At 40.4% G+C, this 20,197-nt stretch overlaps 1 protein-coding gene across 1 annotated transcript; it reads right to left on the bottom strand.

The window, feature by feature from the left end:
• Window positions 1-798: 798 nt before the first annotated feature.
• LOC121929070 (PWWP domain-containing DNA repair factor 3A-like) lies at window positions 799-3,116 on the bottom strand. The gene is given in 4 exon segments (XM_042464385.1): window positions 799-1,136; window positions 1,139-1,937; window positions 2,082-2,506; window positions 2,677-3,116. Coding segments are annotated over 4 exon segments (1,917 nt in total). The 5' UTR covers window positions 3,032-3,116.
• Between the last annotated feature and the right edge of the window lie 17,081 nt (window positions 3,117-20,197).

Here is a 20,197-nt window from a genome sequence, read left to right as displayed (position 1 = left end):
GGTAAAACAAAAGGTGGAAAAGATGGGATCTGAAGTCTATCCTGTATCTCAATCCTTTTTTTTTCCACTCAAGTTCTAGGTTGCCCTGTTAGCTTGTTATCTGCTCTCCTGGTACTGCTGCTGAATATGATCAATCCAGTATTTAAGACTTTTGTCTTCCAGAAGACCTACCCAGTTGGTTTTAAACTATGAATATGAAATTAAGATGTTTTAATTTATACTGGAATAATAATAATTATTATCATTGGAAGGTGCTGGAGCGGTGCCTGGATGCTTTAGTGGGCTGGATCAGGGCCAACAAACCAAAGTTGAATTCCTGTTCCAAAGAGAGCCTGTGGACTTGTGGTTCTCGAGTCTGAAAATCGGGTAAGCTACCTGTTGTGGTTTGGGTGCAATCCTCATGAAGAAGCAAGTATGCAGTTTGGGTGTATTCTTGGATCCATCTTTGTTAACTGATAGCCTGATGGGCTCCAAGATTCAGAGTGCATGAGGTCAGGTTTGTGTACTTTGCCAGTTTCCAAACTTGGAAGTACAGCTATGAACTAGACAAGATCCTGAAGTGTAAAGATATATCATTGAATTCTAAAGTTAAGATTGTTCATGCCATCATATTTCCAATTTATGTTTTTATATATATATATATATAAAATATAATTTTAACCCAACCTTTGGGTATGAGAATTTAATGTAGATGGGATCTGAAAGTAGTTAATCCTCCTCCTCCAGCTCCCTTTTATGGTTACATAGAAATAAAAAGAAATAAAAAAATGTACCATCTTCTGTACAAAATAAATGCTATCAAATTTCTTTACACACAGACAAGGTCTCCACTCTGCGTGCGCACACACACATGGACATTAAGGCCTTGCGCAGAGTGGAGAAAGGCTTCCCCAGCTGTCTTCCAGAGTTTTTCACTCTACAGGTTTTTTCATCTCTTCTCCTCCATAATTTGTTCTTCAGTTTCCTCTCCCTGTGGCCCACTGAAGGCCCCTGCATGTATTTCTCTTCTGCCTCCTTGTAGTCAATCTGATCCACAGCTGAAATTGCATATATGATGGCCTCTGGAAAGAGGACATCTAAGATTAGTCTGATACAGTCCCCATTGATGTGCTGTACAATCTTAGCATCTGTCTCCAATAAATTCCCTTCAAATAGTTGTACACTTGATCTTGCTGGGAGTCGTCTTCCAGGTACGTCTCAATGTAGGTCAATTTCTGATAGGGACAGAGGAACTTTGTCAGCCACTGTGATGGCTTCTGCCTCTTCAAGATGGACTGGAGGTGCTCATCTGCCCTTTTGGCCTTGATGATGAAGTCCACAATCTTTTTGTTGGCTCTGTTCCTGGCTGCCCACATCTGGTCGGGAAGTAATTTCTTCACCAGCCTTGTGGGGGTCCACTCAGAATGAGACTCTTGGACCTCCTCCTCTTCAATCTGTGGAAAGTTCATCTGGGACACATTCAGGCCTTCTCTCCGAACTGGATAGCTCATAATATCAGAGCAATATTCCAAGAAGGATGCCACAAAAGAACTGCAACCAATTCTAATCCAGTAGTCCTCTATCAAATTGACGCACCAGTTAATTTCATGTTTATAACTCTCTTGGGCTGCATCTATCAGCTTCTTCTTCTCCTTGCAGTCAAAGTGTTTGAGATTTTTGAGAGAGATGGAAATGCTTCTGGGTTTGTCCTCCACGTATTTGTCTATGAAGCACACACTGGCCTTCTTTGCCTTCTGGTTCAAGTTTCTCACCACAGCAGGCCAGTATGGGTATCTTCAGCGCTTACACCAAACCACCTCCCCTTCTTCAATAGAACCCAGTTCTTGAGATGAGAGGAAACTGGGCAATTCGTCTTCTTCACTGTCATCTTTTAAAGATGGGCTCAAGGAGCTCTCTCTGACAGGATTAAGTTGTAGGGAAAGATCAGAGATAGACTCCTAGTCTCTTTCTGCATCAGATTGTTTTCCATCCATATTCTGGCTTTCTTCTCTCTCCCGTTCTAAAACTGATGTCTCAGCAGGCCCCAATTTTGAGTCCTCCAGGCAAGGCCTGCACCATCTCTTCCGAGAAGGAGACAAAACCGCATAGTTCTGAGTGAGAGTTCCATTCGAGCCCCCGGGATGTTGATGGCCGCTGGACACTCTGCTGTATTTCCTACGGGGAGCCTCTCTTTCCTTGGAGAATTCACTTGCCACCAAAGCAATGGGAGATGCTGACAAAGTCTTTTCTTGCCCAGGTCTCATGCCTGCCTTCTTGCTGACTAGTGATGATTTGGAGCAGGATTTGCATGAAGGAGACACCGCTGGGGTGCTGGTATTAACCAAATGTTCCAAAGGTTGGAAGGAGGGACTGCCTGCAGCTTGATGGCATTTCACAGCCCCCTTTGAGGAACAGGTTGATTTTCTCTCCACACAGGTTCTGGGTGATGACTGCAGTTCTTTCCGAGATGTTCCTGCCCTTTTTGCTTTGGAAACACAGCATGCTTGACTTGCGAACTCCTCATCACCTAAAGGACCACACCATGTAGATTTATGGTTCGACGAACTCTTGGAATAAAAAACATTTTCATTTTGGATTGCCATGGGATGGGAGTGTCACTAATTTTTTGCTCTTTCCCCCTCTCTGGTGGGTCTTTGTGAGGGGAAAGCCACTGAGTAGTTTTAAGAGACAACCAACCTTCTTCCAGGGTGTCTTTCTGGATTGATAACTTTTGTCCCCCTTGCAATGGAGAAGCATTTCCAGATGGTGCAACAGGATCCAAGAGATTCAGAGCTTCCCTCAGAGCTTGGCAGTAGATCACCGCCTCGACAGATTTGCAGCTTCTCTTCCTCTGACCTAACTTGGAGGCAATGTCTTCGATGGTTTCCTTCTTCACGGGTTCCACAGCAGTACAGCATACATTAACCTGTTTCTGCAGGCACAAGATCTCAAGGCGATGAATCTGCCTTCGGGAAGTCCGGCTCCTAACCTTTGCTGGCCACAATTGCTTCTTCCATTTGCAGAGGACATATTCTCCCTCACTCATTGCCATTGTTCATGGAGCAAAGAAAGGCATCAAGGTGGAAGAGATGTGGTCAAAGTTTCTCAGGTATCCTCAGTGCCCACTTTGGGTGAAAGGCAGCCTCAAACTTGCCACACCCGAAGTCCTCTGGTCTCTTGTTCTCCTTAGCCGTTGCTGCTGATGTCTCCCTTTCCAATTTATGTGTATGATTGTGAAAACTAGGTAGTGAAGGAAGTTGATAGGAAGAGGAACAGCCCCTTTGAAATGTGGTGCTGGATAAGAAATCTATGGATTCAGTGGACTACCAAAAAGACCAATAAATGGGTGCTAAAGCAAGCAAGCCTGAACTCTCCCTAGAAGCCAAGCTTGTCATACTTTGGTCATTTAATGAGAAGATGGGACTCACTAGACAATACAATAATTGTTGGTAAAATAGAAGGCAGAAGGAAAAATGGAAGACCCCTGTGCAGAAAAGATAGATTGGAACATTGACAACATCCGATCAGAGTGACCATGGCGTTAGCCAATGGGAGTTTAGCCAAGAAAAGGTGGGGACTACTTCCAGGAGCAAGTATAAATAGGAAGAGAGGAGCGTTTATGAGGTAGACAGAGAATTAGAAAGAGAATTGGATAGGCACCAGATAGAGACAGAGCTCTGAGTTACAGTTAATGGTTTATTAGACCCTGAGGGGCTTTAACAGCTAAGGTGGCTGAGGGGGCACAGCTGAAGGGGGCAGTTGGAAGGGGTTTGAGTACCCAGCTTGGCCTAAAAAGAGGTCAAGTGTGAAAAGTGAATTGGTGTGGCTGGAAAAGGCATAAAGTAGCAACAACATTTTAAATTTCAGTCTAGTCAAAAGTTATACATGAAACTGTAACTGGTGAAGCACATAAACACCATATCAACTCTAAATCCACCAGAAGAGAGATTCTATAACCAACTATCTTGTAAATAAAGTTTTCTTTTGTCTTGGTTCAATGTGTGGTATTTTAAGAAACTATAGTGCACCTGCGTCATACGTGGGTGTGCCATACACATCTTTCAGCTTATGTTGAAAGCTGCACTGGAAGAAGCAATGGAGTACATGCCATGCAGTGCTATGCCATGGGCATGAGCCCCATTGTTTTCAACGGGGCTCCAGAATTTGTGGTATTTCCCTTATGGGTGGTGTTGGTGTTGGTGGTCTGGAATGGATCCCCCGTGTAAGGGAAGGGCGCACTGTATAAGCCAAACACTATGAGGGAATAATAATACTTTTGTTGCTCAGAACACTCAAAATAGTGATTGTCCTGTCATCTTATAGAGTGGCCCAGAGGTAAAGGAAAAGTATGGAGGTCATTCAAGCGAAGGATCTGAGTTTGAGGGTCTCGTTGTGCAATTTGGTGGCAGCTAGGGAGGTAGCCATTACAATATTGGTGGCAGCAACAATAAAAAGACCCATTGTGCTGCCACCAGAGAAAAATAGTTGGGTGAGTGAGTTTCACCATCACAACCTTATTCCAGAATGATTCAATCAAGGAAACCACTGTCCTGAGTTTGCAAGATCTGAGCAGAGTTGCTGATGAGAGAGTGACCTGGAAGTCTTTCATTCATAGGGTCACTGTAATTTGAAGTCAGCTTGATGGCAATTATCAACAACAATGCATTCTTTATGGAGCTATCATTGAAGATGATCCAGAAATTACAGCTAGTGTAATATATAGCACCTGAACTGCTGGCTGGAAGACCATACAGAAACCATGTAACATCACTTTTAAAGAAAATAAAACTGACTGTCAATATATTTTTGGTCTGAATTCCAGATTTCCTTTTCTTCATCCTTTAGATCCTTTCTAACATGTCCTACTGTTTTACCCTTGACTTATCCATGGGTCATGTCAAAATCCAGAATTTTGGCCCCAAAACCTGCCCTTGACTTATATCCAAGGATGACTTATAATCAAGTATATACAGTAAGCTTCCCTGAGATCTTTGATTAGATTGTGAGACATAAATAGTTAAATACATATATAAATAATAAATAAATGCTACCTGTATCTTTCTCTGGGTGTCACTCAGTGCTGGGGGAAGGTGGGACTTCTGCCTTCTGGGGATGGGGCTTCTGGGTGAAAAGCCAATGCAAACTCTCTCAGCGTCAGGCTAGCAATACCAAACCTCCCTCTGATGAAACGTATCAAGAAAACTCCATGATAATTTTACCTTAGGGTTGCCATATATCAAAAACAACTTGAAGGCACCACACACACAAGTCACACTCTCTCAGCCTCAGAGGATGGCAATGGAAATCCCCCTCTGATGAAACTTGCCCATGATTGTTTTACTTTAGGGTCACCAGGAATCGGCAATCAGAAGGGAGAGAAGGTGCTCTGGGCCCATAAGTTGGAAATGACTTGGAGGCTCACAACAACAACATCATCATCAACAACAAGCATAACAAAGCACAGATGGCATAGCACAATAATAAGAACACAGCCAGTGCTTTGAGCATGCAAGTGTGGAGACCAGGGCTCGAATCCCATCTTGGCCATAAAACCCACTGGGAGACCTTGGGCAAGTCACACTCTCTCTCAGCCTCAGAGGAAGGCAATGGCTAACCTCCTCTGAAGAAAAATTAGCAAGAAAACCCCATGGATGTCCTCATTACAACTCACTAAACAACAGTTCACAGAATCCCATAACATAGCAAGGTGAGGGCCTTCCAGCCAGATGGGCTGGGCTTCCAGCTGGAAGGGGCTAGAATTCTGGCCAGAAGGGGTGGGACTTCCACCCAGAAGGGATGAGCATTGCCCCTCCTTGTCATGGCTTGGTTTTCCACTGGAGAACCAGGCTGCTGCAAGGAGCCAGGCCATGTGCGTGCACCTCCATTCCCCTCCTTGCTGTGGCAAACTGAGCTGCAACAAGGAGCCAGGCCAACCATGCATGCCCTACCTCCTGCCCCTACTTACTGTTGCTGCCCTGTGCCCTCAAGGATTGCTTCACATGCCAGAGAAGTCACACATGCCACAGAGTCACCACCATGGCCCTAGTAATTTGATTTAATACTACATATTTAGAATTTTTAAAAACCATTTCCTTTTTAATTTTTAAATGCTTACTTTTAAGTGACTCATAGCCTTTTGAATTCTTTGGAACCCAGTGAAGGATTGATCAGATGTAGGTAAGTCCCATTTATTTTAATTTATCCAGGTAAATGTAGGAGTTTATCACACTGGCTTTGCTCTTGTGATAGAAATGGGATGTAATTTTTAAAAGGCAGATCTTATCATATTTCTCAGCTGTTTGCAATCTGGGCTCCTCTGGAATCCTCCTGCATCTTTTCAAAAGTGAGATTCTCCTGTTCTTGAAAAGATGCACCAGAAGCCCAAGTTGCAAATGAGCTGCGTACTCACCAGCAACAGGGAAATGCTACAAGATCTGCTTTCTTAAAGTTACTTCCCACATCTATTGTGGGAGCAAAGCCAATGCTATAAACTCTGTATAGAACAATGTCAGTCTTAATCCTGGTGGGTGTAAGGTTGGAAGGCTGAGAAAGAATGCCCAGTCTACTTAGGTGGTTTAAAAAAAATCCCGGTTTGAACAGCTAAAAAAAGTTATATTCTTTCCTAATTTCATTTCTGAATGCTTCGTGAGGCACAGTCTAATATGTACCTGCTCATAAATAAGTGTCATAGCTTCAATGAAGCTTATTCCCTACAACACTCAGAAGGTATTGTTTTGGCTTCCTTACCTAACTGGGGACAAAAACACAAGGAAGAGAAAAACTGAGATCATGTGCCCGTAGGTCATGAATATGGGAGTGGACTAAAAGGAGTGAAGGACTGCATTACAGCAAAACAGACACCCCAAAGAAGCAACTACAGTTGGAAGTGATTTAAATTATCACTCTTATCACAAAAAGGAAATCCTGCTGGCATGGTTGCCAAAGACCTTGGATGTTTGCACACATCACGTGAATCAAGAATTTAAATATGAGAACATAAGTATACTGTCAGGCACAGATACGATGGCTTTGTGGTGTTTAGATTCCCAGCCTGTTAGACTTTCTATGGCAATATTTGATTATACACTTATCATAATGCACAGTTATTGTGTGAATTGTGTGTTTGTGTGTGTGTGTGTATTTAGTTTCAAAAATTCTCAGAAGTACTCTGTGTGGGAGCAAAGTACTGGACCCAATCTGCTACAACCCACTACTGCCAAGGTTTAAAGAACCTTCCTTTGTGTATATTCTCAAAATCTGGGCAAGTTCATATTCTTGTCTGAAAAGCATACTTGGTAACAGTAGTCACAAATTAAATTCATCCCGATTAATTAAAAAAAACTCTACAGAGGAAATAGTCATCATTCTTTCATATTTCCTAAAACATTTTTATATTCATTCACTCCTGCTCACTCTTTCTTTCACCTCCCCTTGCATTCCTCTGAAATGTTAATGTGATAATTTCAACGGCCCTCTTTTCTATGAAGTAAAGAGTACCCTGAGAGTGCAAAATTTGTCTGGCCTAAACAATCTTCTTAGCCTTCAACTCCAAAATCTCCCTGGGATTGGGTATAGTAACTTGGTTTGCTTTGGCACAGAACTGATCATCGTTGAACTTTGCTTTCTTGTATTTTATAACACTGTGTTCTTCTCTCTCTCTTTTTAAGAAAGAGACATTGTGACCATATTGGAATGTTATAGTTTGACTTTCAAAGAAAAGCTCCTGGCTTAAATAGTTGAGTTGTGAGTGGCAGAGGGAATCAAAAAGGTTTTCAAACCCTCCAGGTTTTGGAAATAGGAGTCTCTCCTCCCCTCTCCCCACCACCACCCTGCCCCCTTCCAGCTCTGGCTTAGTGAGAGACTGTGTCATAAGAACTGTTTTATTTCAGGACTTGATGGCACAGTTTGGCCTTTGGGTATGAATGAGGAACATGAGAAGGAGGGGTGGATGGGAAGTGACTGGATTAGGCTGCGACTGAATAAATGTTGATCTTTCCTCACCTGCTCTTGACAAGTCTTCACCTTCTTGAAACCTTTTTATTAAATTTTAATCAAAAGCACCAAAAAGAATGTGGATTGTAAAATGGACAAAGCTTGCCACATATACCCCTTAGCTCAGCGAGTGAGACAAATATTAACATGTTCCACCAGAGATGTCATGTTTTAAAAGCACAGAAACATTTGTTTTATATCTTAAGCGATAAGAAGAATTTGGCTTTAGAAGTAAGCCTGCTTTATTATTTATTGGCACAAGAGATTGTATATTATGTGCAATGTGCACAACACCACCATCGCTAGGTAGCTGTCAAGGCCCTTGCATCCCTATAGTATCTACATTGCAAATTAATATTGGGCCTTGTTAATAAACAACAGACATATTAGCACCCAACCGCTGCCATCTTTGCTTTCAAGAAGTTGTTTTTATCTCCAAGACAGGCTGGAGACTAGAATTCAAATCCTCACTTTGGCAATGGAAACCCACTGGGAAACATGCTGCCTCAGCCTCAGTGGAAGGCAATGACAAATCCCTTCTGAACAAATCTTGCCAAGAAAACCCTATGACAGGTTTGCCTTAGGGTTGCCATAAGTTGGAAACAACTTGAAGACATGCAACAACTGCAACAACAACAATAGCTGTGTGGAAAACATGGCAGCCATCATGTTTTTATGGAGGCAGCCATGTTTCTTCCACAAAAAGTTCAGAGACTGAGTATCTTATTATTTTTTGAGGGGGCAGTCACCACAAGCCTGCTATTATATATACAGGACAATCGACAGTATGGCATTTTCTCTATTATTCTTTCTCTACCAGATCTGGATCTGAAAAGGATTTGGTGAAATTGCCTCTAAGATAGCTATGAGATGGTATCATTAGTAGTTGTAAATGTAATATGTGCAAGTTAAATGCTTGCAAGGAAAATATTTTCAGAGGATGTTTGTTTGTTTGGTTTATATCTTGCCTTTCTTCCAATGGCTGGTATCCTGTTAGTGGAATATACAGGCATAAGTCAACCTTATGTGTGCATATATCATTTTTATGGAGGGGTAATTACTGAGATTGCAGAGAGATTTTCTCCCTCTGCACCAACCAAAGCCCCTGGAGCAACCACAGAGTTGTTGCAACGTTCTCATGGTTTTTCCACCAGAGATGTCATGTGGAGAGCAGGGTTTGGGCTTGGAGAAGTGTCTGGCAATGTTCCTGTAACTAGATGTGAACTGATTACATCATCTGCTGAAATCTCCTGAGGACCTCAATGAAGCTCCTGCAGAGGATATAACCATTTCACATATGGCTATGAGGACAGCCAGCTGCTGATCCCTTATCACTCTTACCCTGAAAGGGATGGCCATGGAGGAGGGCTGGAGTAACTTTATAGTAGATCCAGGACTGTTGAATGGCCAGCTGTAACACAGGTGCGATGGGGTTGTTATTGAAACAACAGAGCATGCTCTTTTGTACTGTCAATTTTATAAAGATATTCACCATCAGCTGATCATGCCTCTCCTAAATAAATACCCTGGTCATACTGACACTTTCTACTTACGTTATCTCTTGGATTCCCAAAAACCAAATGTTTTTGACAAGATGGCAAAATTTTGCTATATTGTATGTAAATTATGCCCCCAATTGGTTGTTGACGAAAGCTGAAATGTTTACAGCTGAACTGAAATTGTATTTGAAATTTTTTAATAACTGTACTGTGTAATTGTTATACTGTCAATTTTTGTATTGGTCAATGTCCAAATAAAATTTTACTTACTTACTTACTAGTTCCTCACGTGGAACTATTTTGCTATGTTGGACTATACAAGATTATGGTCAACATGTGACCCAAGATGGTTCACAATATAATCAGTTAAATTTTAAATGGTAAAATACTACAAAAATTATAACATTAACAACTAAAATAAAATTAGAATAATTTTCTCCCTCAATGATTTTTATCTGTTTATTAACTCTAACAATAACATTACCAAGCTTATCCATTCTTGGCTGACTTTACATAGGCTAAATAATACATCCTTACCTCAGTCCCAGTCCTGTTGGAACACATAATGTTCTTCTCCTTTCTGATTCCTAAGGATTTTAAAGTGATTAAAAAAAACCAGTTTTTTCCCCTGTTCTTAAGAAGAACTGGGTTTTTAAATGTGTGTTTGACCCCTGTATTAGGATTGCCATGGAATCAGGGGAAGGGTTTGGGGAAGGGTGGGGCTAGGTTTGTGGGTGGTCACCTAAGCAAGGTGGCCATCTGTGTCACCTATCAATTCCACTACAGAAAGGTAACACCCTTGTTTGTATTGACATCTGGAAAAGATGATGGCTTTTTTTTAAAAATTGGTCTTTATATACAAACCTTCACATGCATACTCTTGCATATATTCACAGGTCAGCATTTCACCTCCCCTTTCTATACTGATTTTGCTTAACAGAAGTGAAGGTGGACAATCAGAACAAAAGGAAAACAAAGCCTATGTGATTACACAAATTTACAAAAACCCAAATTCCACAGCTATTGCAGTCATATGACCAGGCAGAAACCAATACGGCAAACTTGCACCACAGTAGAAAAACTCCTTGCACCAAGGTGGCTACATAACTGGGGTCCCATGTGGATTTCCCTAACTGATCTCAGTTTGTTTTAAAACAGGTGTGTGTGGCAGTAAAAGGGTCAAACCTTCATTACACAATGCAGCTCACATTCAGCCCCTGTTGATTCAGGATTTTTATTACTCGTTGTTTCGCCTAGGAATAGTGGGGGATTTCATTTACTCAGCACTTTGATAGAAAATAGTATGATCAGTGGCAGAGCTTGGAATATTTACTTTTAAAAATGCAGTACCCTGAATTGTGCCAGGAGATAAACTGATAAGCATGAAGTTATTTTAATACAAGCAAAATAGGTTCCCAGCTATCTAAGTGCCTGGTCAGTGAATCTGAACAAGTTGAAGTTTCTGACCAGTCCTGAAATGCATTCTCACATAATGTATATTTTAGTCACCCAACTTGAATGCTTATCAGGGCTAGATGTTTACATATTTATCCAAAGTGGTTAAAGGTGCTATGAGCCACACAGATACTTGAGTATCCATCCAGGGAATTCTTACAGCACTCCTAAACTGTATATGTGATTTTTTAGAAGTACTATACTGCCTAAATACCCTAAAGTCACCAGGTCCTGTCTGATCTGAGAAAATAAGCAGGGTCAGCCCTTGTTAATATTGGATAGGAGACCAACAAATACTAGATGCTGTAGGTTAGATTTTAAAGAAGGGAACTGGCAAAACCATCTCTGAGTATTCCTTGCTTAAATAAACCTTACAAAATTCATGCGGCATCTTGAGCAGACGGTGCAGCTTGAAGGCATGCACACATGCATGCACAAACCCATCCATTCCAAACAGTGTAAATCTCAGCTTCCTATCAACAAGGTCAACAATACTTCAGTTTTATCTGGGCAGAGCTTCAGTTTATAGGCATACAGGTCTCATAATACCATTTGTTTGATTTCATTTGTATCCTCCCCTCCTTCATGGAAGCAGGTCATGGAAGATAACAGCCTTCATAAAAAATACATTTCAAATTACAACTCTAATACTGCAAATAAAATGTAATAAAAGCACTAATGCAAAAAGGCAGCAAAACAAATAGAGCACTTACCAGTGCTATGAAAACCTATATATTGGCAGCTTAATGACAGCAGCATTGGGCAAGGAGAAGGGGGGGGGACCAAATCCCTAGTGAAAGAAGTTCCATAGTCAAGTTGCCACCAATGAGAAGGCCTTGCTATATGCCATAACCCCACTTGAAACAATAATTCAAGGCACAATAAACAAAAGCTTACCCCCCCCCCCAAAACAACCCCAAATGTAAAATATTTCAGAAGCGAGGAAGGTGATCTGCAAAGCACTTGGGACTTGGGTATTTAGAGAAAGTTCTACTTTGAGTGAAGCATTGTCTTCAACTGTGCCAAGTGGCAGCAACAAAGAGAAGTACTGTACATCCACTGTGTTGGTGCCCTACTGTACAGCCATTCCACGAAGGAGGTCTTATAGGATCAACTTTGGAAAGGCAAAGAGGAAAGAGATCCCATTTTAATTTGACTTTCTATTAAATGTTTGCAGGCCAATGCAGCAAAAGGATGGAGCTAACTTATACTTGGGGGAAAAATGTGCAGAGTATAGAAAGTGAAACAGGCAGATTTAGCCAACCCTATTTTTAAAAGATATACATAGGCACTTTTGGGTGGACATGTACAGGATTTCACTAAGTATTGCTGGTGAAAGAAAAAAGCATCAGAGAAACAGGCAGCCACTCACAATCTGGCTGTTCTGTATTGGTACATATAGATAGTGAGTAAATGATAATGCAGTTCTTTCTTGTTATCTTTATAACACACAAAACAACAAGAAATAACTCCTATACATAAAACATCAACAGTGATTGCATTGCAAATGTTATAATGACCTTTCAATTTAAACGTATAAATCTCCACACTTTTATTTTGAAACAGGGTCAAAAATACTTCACATCTTATTGAAGTAGCTGATATTTATGGACAAGAAATGCAATAAAAATTTACAATATGTATAAAGTTACCCATATTCTAGGAAGAAACTCTGTGTGTGTGTGTGTGTGTGTGTGTGTGTGTGAAAGAAGGAAAGAAAGAAAGAAATGAATGTGGATCAAATATCTGGTACTGCAAATACTTTACAATCCACTCAAGAGATTTTTTTTGGCAGGAAAATAGGAAATGAGTTGAAAGGCATTAATATAATTTTAGGATCCTTGAAAGTACTAATGTATGGTATTTGATGTTCAAGTGAACCTTGAATCACTCCACTTTTGCCCCATTTTTTGAAAAATATTTCAAATGGAAGAAGAATAAAGGAAAGGAAAATATTTGACAAGTCATAAGGAAAAAAAGAACAGAAAGAGGAGGCAGAACAGCATGGACAAAGACATTCTGTTCAAGTTTCAGTGAAATGTTGTCCGCTTTCTTTGTTACATAAAGAATTAAAGCAAAGGACAGATATTTTCTTCTATGTTAAAAAAATACTTATTCTTGTCAGATTGGAAATGGTTCCAGAAAAACAGATTCTGCTCCCTTCCTGCCATGTGTGTGTGTGTGTGTGTGTGTAGTGCAGTGTCGCAGCTCCTTTCAAATGAAGCAACTGAAGCTGGAGATGGATGTTTGAACAGGGTAGGTACGTGGTCTGGTTACAGGGATCTTGCACATTAAACTCTGTGGGAAAGGTCCACACCGTTTGTTCTGGCCTCACTATTTTGTCATTTGTGCATGCCAGTGAGTGGCAGGTCCTCCCCCCCATTCTGAAGAAGTTCCCACACTTGAGAGCTTGCTTATAAAGAGGAAGTACCGCGACCCTTCCCTTATGCGGGGGATCCATTCCAGATCCCTCCGCATAAGGAAAAATCCATGTATGCTTGTGCCTCGTTGTAAACAATGGGGCGTGTGCTCGTGCCTCGTGGCAGCCATTTGTTTAATTGTCACACGGCTTCCACGTAAGTTGGAAGCCGTGTATAGTTTGCCCGCATATGGCGTAGGCACACTGTAGTAGAAGTATTCCTACTTCACTGAAACAGATATTTTTCACTGGCAGAAATATTCCATTTTTACATACCAAATGTATTATTTTTGTCTTGTGGCATCAAAATATGGCAGGACCTATGTGTGGAACAGCCTAGCATATTTAACTCCCACTGGGTTTATTTGTTTATTATTTATTTATTTATTTAAGCATGTGTTTTCTCTTTTATTAAAGTAAATGAGAGTTCACTGTACACTCTTAAAACTGGAGAGAGTCAACAAATGTTCATGTTCCGCACCATCATTTCTCCTAGCTGTGCCTGCAGCTACACTGGTGAGCATTTTCTTTTTCATCTGGGTGCTGCTGCTCTCTCCTGGAATAACCCAGCAAATTATGGTTCATACAGTGAAGCCAATGCCATCACATATACCTTTCTGCTTAAAACAAGATCTATTCAAACATTACAACATTTCTATGGTGAATCCTATGCTGATATGATAGCCCTGTTTAAAAAATTGAAGGGGTGTCATACTGGGAATGGAGCAAGCTTGTTTTCTGCTGCTCCACAGAATAGGACCCAGAGCAATGGATTCAAACTGCAGGAAAAGTTATGCCACCTATATATTAGGAAGAACTTCCTGACAATAAGAGCTGTGGAACATACTCCCTCGAAGTGTAGTGGAATCTCCTTCTTTGGAGGTTTTTAAACAGAGGCTGGATGACCATCTGTCAGGAGTGTTTTGATTGTGTGTTCCTGCATGGCAAGGGGTTGGTCTGAATGGCCCTTGAGGTCTCTTCTAACTCTATGATTCTATGCCTACTTAGCAGTTAGTCCCATTTTTCAATGTAGTCACTACAAATGTGTATATGATTTCTGCTTCATTGTTTTAAATGTGTGAATTCATTGGAGATCAGCTAAACAGAATATAAAGGATCCAAACTATCATTATTAAAAGTATTTATTGCCCATCCTCCCAATAATTCTTACAGCAATGCTGCAAGGTTTACAGTTATACAAAAGAAGGTAGCCTCAGACCAGGAAGGGGGAAAAAGTTTATGCTGATAAAGACGTAGACAGAGAAGGGGTTGTCTATTGATTTGATCTTAATCGGATCCAGAAGTTAAGAGTGGCTATTTATCTACATTAAAAATCACAGTTAAAATAGCAAATTGCACATACCTATAATAATACATATGAAGTGGAGACCTCACTGCAAGCAGCATGATCACATGTCAGCCTATGAGTTTCAGCCATCTTACATAGTTCTGGAATTTTAAAATCATATCCTAATTATTTAGATACTGATGCAACAAGCTTTTGGATGTGGTTTCCAAAAATAATGGGGATTGTGTGAAAATTCACTCAACTACTTTGCTGTGCCCATTACTCATGGATGATTTGTTAATTCCATTTTCAGTCAAATGTGTCAAATAATGTTAATAAATAATGTTAATAAATAAATAGCAAATGAGTTGCTGGGGAATCCTCTTGTGAAAGACATGAAGAAATAAGTCCTTTCCTAAACTAATGACATGGACATGACTCCTATTTATTCCACCTGGTCTTTCTTCCACATAAGGAATTTGAGACCAACAATTTGCTTGCTTTTGCCAAAAAAAAAATGACTTACTAATATTTTCAGATATCAAAAACACACACCCGACCTGCACCTGCAGTGTGAGAAGTGTTAACATGGTCTTCTCATTTGCCATTTCATGACAATGGTTCAGGTTCTTGCTGGGCAGACATTCCTAGGAAATCAGTTTGCCAAATGCCCAAAGGCCTGAATTGTACAAAGGCCGGGTTTCTTTTTTCTTTGAAATGATAACTGAGTCCAGAGGTGACCCCCACACACAATTGCAGTTATTCAGGCCTTTAAAAAGACAGCAAATTCACATGTAACTGTATCTTCCTGCTTTGACAGTAGAAGGGCCTGTCACCTCCCTCATCTCTCAACACCTGTTCAGTCTGCTAAATGAAGACAGCCAAGCTCAGTAGTGGTATCTATGGGTCGCAGCATATGCACCAAAGCAGAGCAAGACAAGGGATTTCAAGTAAAGGCCAAAACCAATCCGTCACTTTGACCTGCCAATGATAAAGAGAGCTGACATAAAAGAGATAGCTCCTTGTCCCAAAGGTAGTATCAGTGGTAAACTGTCACCAGAACAAAAATAGTTAAAACCCACAGTATTTGTACTAATAATTCAATACAAATGAGTTGGGTTCCAGTTCCAATAGTGCTGCCTTTTTATCCGGTTAGACAGACATGGGAAGAAAGAGGCTGTTGTCCTTGTTTGTACAGGAGTGATGGAAAATGAATACATATGTCCCTGTAGAAATACAAGGGGAGGCAGAGTTCAGCCAAAATGTTGAGGGATTTCAACAACCAGAGTAGATGAGCAGGTGATTAATCACCTGGACCTGGGTAAAGTTACTTTTTTGGATTACAACTTCCAGAATCTCTGAGACAATATGGTATGGTTTACTCTTGATCCCATAGAATCAGTAAGACAAAATCAGCTCTGCTACATCTGATCCAACATTATATCTGATTGGGCACCCCTACTGTTAACAGTAATCAACTATTTTTAATTGGGTATATGTATGTATTATTGGTTAGCTGGTCCATTGTTCCAGCAGGTTTATTGCTGTTTACCTGGTCCATCGGATGCTTTTGGAACGTCCACAAGAAAGCCATGGAGGCAGAAGCTCTACCTTGAAATTTCTGGGGTATGGCTGCCTCTAAACCTGGAGGTTTCATTTCCTGATGATAGCTAATAGCATGGAATGATATTCCATGATACTATAATATGGCATAACCATAGTGATGCAAATGAGGAGCAAGAAAGGGGAATACAGCTCAGGGCCTTTGTCAGAGCAAAGGGTGAGATGTGCCAGGAGACAGACCATCCAAGGTAATTGCAAGGAAAATAGCTTTGTGCTTTGGCAATATAGTTCTTTGAGTACAAACAACAGAATCTCCTTCTGTGTGATCTATCTATATATCTACTCATCCATTTATCCCCTGGAGGCATGACTATGGATTCTCCTTGGGGCATGGCTATGGAAGACTGACATGATCAGCTCCTACATTTCCAAATGTGCCACTGCATCATAAAATAGCTGTCACCATACTCACAGGGAGAGAAACAAACACAGAGAGAATTAAGGTTAGCTGTTAGTCTAATGTTTACTCCTTGACCCTTTTGCTTTTCTGTGGGAAGAGAAACAGAAGATATGAAGTGGTTTTATGTAGTAAGTAGGCATGCCAAGGGCATAAATCTCTATATTTTTAAAGGATTATTTTTTAAAAAAAAGAATGGCTTTTTTTTAAAAAAAAAATAGCAGTTTAAACTGAACTGATACTGTTGCACACAAACACACACACACACAATCAATTGCAAAAGAAAAATAGAATCATTATGCTTTTGAATATATCCAGGGGGTGCCTTTCTTTACATTTTCCTGTCTATGTAGTTCTTGTGTAACATCCCCTGGGGGGGGGAGAGAGATGGGGTGGAGGAGAAGAGAGATGAATGCCCACATGGAAACATCTATGTAGTATGTCATAGGGAGGTCTGCTGTTCAACAAAAGGAGTCAGAAATTGCACTGGGGTACACACCAGCCCTTGGGCATGCCTAAAGCAGCCCTTTGAAACCCAGCCATCATGACTACAAAAATGAGGTGCTTTACCAGTAGTTGGGACACAACTCCTGGACCTTCTATTACTTGTACATTGTAGTTTCTACCTCCTCTCTCCCTATGCTGTACCCTTATTCAAAATGGCCACCACCCCCTATTGCTTTCATGAGAACGGTTAATTCTCAAGTGGAAAGTGATGCAGCCCCAGGCAAGATATAATCACTTGACAGGAGAAAGTCGATGCCAAGGGACTCTTATCAACTGACTTCCTTCCCATCACACTGGAGTGGCTTGCAAACAAGCAATTATACATAGGGCCAGCTGCATAGGAATAATGAGGAGGCAGTGCCCTTGTGTCCTGCATACACATACTCACACACATCAGCATGTAGCAAATAACAGTCTACTCCCTTTATGGTAAGTAGTACTAGAATTACTTTTCTTAGACATTTTGCTTTTGAGAGAATAGCTGCCCACACAATCTGCAGTTTTCTTCCCAGCTGATGCAACTTGACAGTGCTTGTTTCCTTGGATTGGCACCTGAACTCCACTCTTAATTGATTTTATTTATTATTTCATTTGTTGCTGGAATTTAGAACCCCATGACCAAGACTATGGTTTACAAAAGATAAAGATATCTGACATCCAAAAGTAAAACAATTTCACAGCAGCAACATCAGTCAATATTATCTACTGTTATCAGCCCCAAGGTGTCATGACACTAGCCAAACTTCTTCCTAAAAAGTTTTAGAAATTTGTTCAATGATGAAAGGCAGTACTTTTTTAAAAAAATCTCTTAAATAGTAATTTCTCAACAGAAGCCACGGAGAATACTCTGGATGATGAAAATGATAACGCTGATGATGATCGCTATATTCCACCATTTTCCCAGTCAGGGCTCAGGGCTACTTACACAGTTACAGCTGAAAATTTTATATCATATAAAAGTTAAAAATACAATTGAAACTAATAAAACTAAACAAATTTAACTAACAGCATTAAAAAGAACAAATATAAACAATATAACACATGAAAGACACTTTCTTTTTCAGTAGTCAAACATTAAAGGTCTGCCAAAGTAAAAGGTCTTCACTTGCTTACAAAAGAATAGCAAGTAAGGCACCCATCTAGAGAGGGAGAGAATATCCAAAAATATTTTAATTAAAAGAAAGATTCGGGTTGATAAAGTACTGAAAAATCCTGATGAGAAGAATCCTAGACTGATGAGAATCCTTGCTGTTTAAGACTTATTTTGCATAACACTTGCATATAGTTGTTTTGCACTGAAAACATCATTTTCTGTGCAAGAAACAGCATTTTCTGTATGGAAAACAATATTTTAACACAGATCAATCAATTCCTGCATGGAAAAAGTGCTATTTTCTATGCAGAAAAAGTTATAATTGGGGATTTATTCTAAAACATACACATGATTGATTTCCATACAAAACAACATTTTTCTGTGCCTAAAACTGCATTTTCTACACAGGAATTTACTTCTGTGTTGAATTTTTTTCCATGCAGAAAAGGCTATTTCTTGGACAGACAATTCTGCTTTCCACAAAAAACAATCACATATTATTTTTATTCATAATGAGTCCTGAATTGCGAATAGCCTTGGTTTTGTGATTTTTGAAGATGGTTCTTGCAATGGGAAGCAAATTGTTGAAATTACTCATTGCTACCATTGAGAACAAATTTAGGGGCTATGCATGGGTCAAAGGTCCTCCTCCTCCCCCTGGCTTGACACCATTCTGTTCAGACAATGTAGACCAACAGTCCCAGTAGGGATGTAGCCAGGATTTTGGGAAGGGGGAGGTCCAGACTAAGTGCCACCATTATAATTTTGTTTGTGAACTTGCAGTGGCACACACCATTAATTATATTTAACAGAAGGGGGGGTCTGGACCCCATGGACCTCCCCCCCCCTTGGCTACATCCCTGATCCCAGGCCAGAAACATGTAGACTAGATGCCATTTTGGCATATCTGGCCCAATCCTTATCCTGGTTTAAAATATCTGGTTGTTTATAGTGGAGTTTCACAGAAATGCCTCAACAACAACCAGTAGTGTAGACAGCCATGCACCTCTTAACTGCTGCCATTTCTTCCATTCCCTGTGCAGGCCCCACTCACAACTTGTAGCATTGGAAAGGGGTGCCTGGACAGAGGGGTGAAACCAGGTGCCTCATTTCTATCCTTACAGGCCTCATTAGAAGGTCTGTACAGAAAATAGTGGTGGCAGTGATGGGTAAAGTGGCAATGGCTCCATGGCATAACACCAGGTGAGCATCTAAACACCTGCCTGTCACTGTGATAGACCAGATAAGGTGGATCCATAGGTAGAATACATTGGGGTTGGCCTGTTACATCCTGCCTATGTGTTTGGGTCCTCTGTGAAGAATTATATTCCTATTCCAGTTTGACTACTGTGGGATGGGTGTTCCAGAGTTTGGGAGAAGCCACGAAGAAGGACTTCTCCCAAGTTTCCACCAGGGGGACTTGAAACAAATATGTTGCTGCTGTGACACCCAAGCTTTGGAACTGGTAATGCCCAGGAATGCCCACTACATTATTTTAGTGGGCTTTGCAGATTATTGTTATATTAATTTTATGTTTGGAGTTGTGAAAGGCTTTTTAGTCTTTCAGTTATATTGGATTATAAATTTAACAGGTTAGTCAGTGAAAATCTGGGTGGGGGGAAGAGGAAGAAAGATAGAAAGAAAAGAAAAGTTCAGCAATAAACAATAATAAAGGCAGTAAGAATAATGATGATTTAAATTATTATTTGTTTTTTGTTGTTTTATTATTTTCTATTTTAAGCAGATTTGAGTAGTTTGTAAAAAAGTGGGTTATGAAAATTGATAATTAATAACTCTTGAGTAGGCAGCTATTAAATTGGCAGGTTCTTGGGATAGTTGAAGATTTGGCGACTTTGTAGCAGTTCTATAAACATGAGACAAGGAACTATCCTGTTCAGTCTAAACAGTGGTAATCAGTATTTGGGACTGTTAAAATTACATGTTG

This window comes from Sceloporus undulatus, chromosome 4, assembly GCF_019175285.1.
Source record: "Sceloporus undulatus isolate JIND9_A2432 ecotype Alabama chromosome 4, SceUnd_v1.1, whole genome shotgun sequence".
NCBI lineage: Eukaryota > Metazoa > Chordata > Lepidosauria > Squamata > Phrynosomatidae > Sceloporus > Sceloporus undulatus.
Note: the sequence above shows the minus strand (reverse complement) of the source record. Positions and strands in the feature narration are given on the sequence as shown.